This window comes from Cynara cardunculus (genome assembly GCF_001531365.2).
Source record: "Cynara cardunculus var. scolymus isolate 2C chromosome LG 6, CcrdV1, whole genome shotgun sequence".
NCBI classification, from domain to species: domain Eukaryota; kingdom Viridiplantae; phylum Streptophyta; class Magnoliopsida; order Asterales; family Asteraceae; genus Cynara; species Cynara cardunculus.
Window position 1 is genome coordinate 13293350 of NC_037533.1, and position 4049 is coordinate 13297398.

Below are 4049 nucleotides of genomic sequence, written 5' to 3' on the forward strand. Positions count from 1 at the left end.
CAGAACCTAAGAAAAGATGCAGTAAATTTATATGTTTATCATTAAAAAATGTAAACTTGGTATTATATTTTGATAAGATTGAGGTTAATTAATCAAGTCTATGTTTATTTGGATGTAGAAGGATTTGATTTAAGGATAGATGTGTTTTATTTATGTGTAACCCAAATGCTCCATCTCACATGTAGCAGAGTTAAAGCATATTATGTCATCTTTCTCTTGGGGTTGAGTTGTTTCCCACTCTCTCTCTCTCTCTCTCTCTCTATCTCTCTCCCTCTCTCTCTCTCTCCATCTTATTCTTAACTTCATCTTAGGCAACCAACCTGTCTCTTGTTTCCTTCATACTTGTCCTGTTGGAACCTCTGCAACACTCTCTCTCTCTCTCTAAACTCCATGAAACAACCACCATAACTCCATCTCTGCTAGCTGCTGCTGAGGTAAAGCTTCTATCTTTTTAGGGTTCATCCTGAAATTGATCACATATGGTTTCTGGGCTTTGAAGCTTTAAGTTAGAAACATGCATTCGTAGATTGTACTGATTTCATGGGTTTGTGTTTGTTTTGAATCTTGTTGTTGGATCATGGAGCATGTGTTTTAAGGTGTGATTAATGGCGTTGAGTGGCAGTGAGAAAGAGATAGGAATGCAGACTTCATCTCCTTACAACAACAACCACTTGATTAGGGAGTCCTCCTCTGAAACTGTAGATCATGGGTTGGATCCAGATCGGTTTCCCGGCACCGGAGCTTCCGTCACACCCATTTCCGTCGGATCTAAGCTGTTGAAGTCGCCGGTGCAGATGCCCAGGTACAGAGAATGTCTCAAGAACCATGCTGCGAACATGGGGGGGAACATCACCGACGGATGCGGTGAGTTTATGCCGTCAGGAGACGACGGAACCCTAGAAGCACTGAAATGCGCCGCCTGTAACTGCCACCGGAACTTCCACCGCAAAGAATACCCCACCACCAGTCCCTCGGCAGCTGGACCTTTCCTCCAGCTCCCTCCTCCCTTACCTTCTCCATCCCCTTCACCATCATTCCACCACCACCATCACCACCACCGTACCCCTCCTCCAACAATCTCCCTCCACCACCACCCCAACTGGGCTTCCTCCATCAACGCTCCCCCAGTTAAAATGGCTTTCGGTGGAAGCGGTGGTGCAGCCACCGAATCCTCCAGCGAGGAGCTGAACTTCACGACGGCGGGTGTAGCTCCCCTTTATGGGATGACAAAAAAGAGATTCCGAACGAAATTTACCCAAGATCAGAAGGATAAAATGCTGGAATTCGCAGAGAAAGTGGGGTGGAGGATCCCAAGAGAAGACGATCCAGAGGTTCAAAGGTTTTGTGCCGAGGTAGGAGTTAAAAGACAAGTCCTCAAGGTTTGGATGCATAATAATAAAGCCACTTCTGGGAAAAAGCAAGTTCAAGATTCCAATGAGAGCATTAATTAATTGTACGGTACAACCCGATTATGCATAAATTTGGGTAGAATGTTGTAGTGTGTATATCAAGGCTAGCTAGATAGAGATGCATTCTATCTATATTGCATCTTCTTGCTCATGTTTTCCTTCTCATTTCCATTTTTTGGGTGGCTTAATTAAATTTTATCATGTCATTTTGGTTTATTAAGCTCCCATCTTTCATCACTTGTTTTATTAAGATATGAGAAAGATTTTGAGTAGATTTCATTGGGAATTCATGAATAAACTTAAAGCTATCTATGTAAAACATCAAAGGGGGAAGTGGGCTAACATTTTCTTGCAAGTACAAATCCTTTTCTTGTCTGAAAAGTAGGTTTTGTGCTCCACAAGTATTGACTAGGTGTACAATGTGCATCTTCTGTTGTACCTCTTGCTTCTTTTGTTGTACATTGTTAGATGGAGGATAAAACAAATGGGTACGGTGGGATATGGTTGGTTTCAATAAACCATCTTGGAATGAACTAAATTTTAGGGTTTTTTTTTTTAGTGAATTAGTGTGTGTGTGTGTTTATCATAGAAAATTTCAGATGTAGAGTATTTATATAATACATATAGAGTAATGGTAAGATCTGTGTATATCTTTGTCATGTTAGAGTTTAGTTCTTAATGAAGTATGTTAGGTACGTTTGCTTAATCATAGCAAATTTCATCAATTCGTAAGGTTTTATGGATCTTGTAAATAATGTCCGTCTTTGAGTTTGATATAACTTAGGATGATATCGACTCGTGTTTACAAGTGGCAAAATGACACGATATGGAGATGAAAAAGAACGATGTTGAAAACACCATGATATAGAAATGAAAACGATTGTTGCTTAAAACGACACGATAAAGAGTTGAGAGAGTATGTCAACGTAGTCGGGTCCAGACAAAATTACAAGCACGAGTTAAATAATTAACATTACATAGCATAAAACTAAAATTAGTAAGTTTAGTGTAATTAAAATTGCTAAATAAGTGGGGTTTTTTCTTGTAACTCCCAAATGGTTTTCCGAAACTTCTAGTGACATACATTTGATCATAACCGATGCACCAGTAAGACTCGTTAAATATTTTCCACTATGTCAGGAGGATAAAGCGTGTGCATGTGACCGTCCTAAGTGAATATGCGCGCGTCTAATATGCGTCTGTATATCAAGTCAATATAACATATTGATTTCTTAATGGTTATCTCTGGATTAATTTTATTGACCAAAGCACAGTTAGGTTATATTTGATATGTCTTTTGTAGATATTACATATCAATTGTATATGAGGTATCATGGTCATTTCACTTGTTTAATAGACCTATGTTTTGTTTCTGAAGTATAATGATCGAAAAGATATAAGAGGTTGATCACATCATCTTTTTTAATGTGAAATCTCGTACGATAAGGATAATGAGCATTGAGAATATTCTTACAGACTTTTTGCATATTCCAGTCATTCAACGAAAACAACTTTTAGCATAAATAGGTGAAAAAGTCGGTCGTTCCAAATCATGAGTTCCGAGAAACCAGTTGTTCGTATAACTAAAGAGTTTAGTATAAAGGAAAACTATTTGTCTGGTTCAATGTACTTCAGTCGTGTTGCCAAGCTGCAACCACTACATCGACAAAAATACTTCTATGACATTTTCATGAAATGGTTATCGAAAATTGTCCTATAAAATATATAATAGAATGAGTTATTTTTAAAATCCAATTGTTATGAAATATGTAGAATAAATCTTGTAGAATACCAACATAATAATTGATAGTGTTGTAAACCGTTAGTGTTTTGATAGCTGAAAATACATATTTACTAAACAATCAGGGGATTTGATCAGTTGTCATTGCATTTGTATGTGTGTGTGTGGGGGGGGGGAGGGTATGAAGATATTAACAAGCAAATGAAGCAACAAAGAAACGTTAACACATACTTAGCGGGACTTCAGACTTTAATTAGACTGTTAGAAGGAACCATGAGACAAGAATGCAAAAAGTGTAACTTCCAGGACGTGATAATCATGCTTTGATAAAAATAAAAAAAAAAACAAGCTTTGAACACTTAGGGAAGAACCTGGAATAGTCGGATGCATTCGAGGGGCGAAACTGACAAAGACCCAAGCCACAAAAGCCCTTCCGCTAATGGAGACTCATTTATCTTCTTGGATGAAGACCTTCGAGAGTTCAAGCATGATGAACTACCACCATTAAAGACGAGGAAGATTATGAGAGTGGAAGGAGACTGTTGGACAACTTTATGTTATGATATTACCAAAAAATCACGGTGTTTGTATAGTGTTCAAAACCGTTTCCGGTACATCTTCTCTCAATTTGAGTTAGTGATAACCTGATTGTAAACCAATTTTTGATAGTAACTCGCCTCTTGGAATTGATCGAATAGATCCTTTATTTTCCGGAGCAGGTATTTGTTCTTGATCGCAACTTTATTAAGTTCATGATAATCTATTGCATATCCACGTAGTTCCATCTTTGTTCTTAACAAACAGTACCGATGCTCTCCATAGTGACATATCACAAACCCCTTGCCCAACAAATCTTGGAGTTGGTCATCATCACTTTCATTTCGGAGGGTGCCAACCAA

The 4049-nt window shown here is 38.2% G+C and overlaps 1 protein-coding gene across 3 annotated transcripts; it reads left to right on the forward strand.

Moving 5' to 3' along the window:
- The first annotated feature begins 306 nt into the window (after window positions 1-306).
- Window positions 307-1622, forward strand: LOC112514720 (zinc-finger homeodomain protein 2-like). 3 transcript variants are annotated; one of them, XM_025121318.1, is made up of 2 exons: window positions 307-434; window positions 584-1622. In XM_025121318.1, the coding sequence occupies exon 2, from the start codon at window positions 606-608 to the stop codon at window positions 1449-1451; it is 846 nt and encodes a 281-aa protein (XP_024977086.1). In that variant the 5' UTR covers window positions 307-434; window positions 584-605; the 3' UTR covers window positions 1452-1622. The 3 variants fall into 3 exon arrangements, with proteins under 3 accessions (XP_024977086.1, XP_024977087.1, XP_024977088.1); XM_025121319.1 differs by having other exon boundaries at window positions 597-1622; XM_025121320.1 differs by having other exon boundaries at window positions 623-1622.
- The last annotated feature ends 2427 nt before the right edge of the window (window positions 1623-4049 follow it).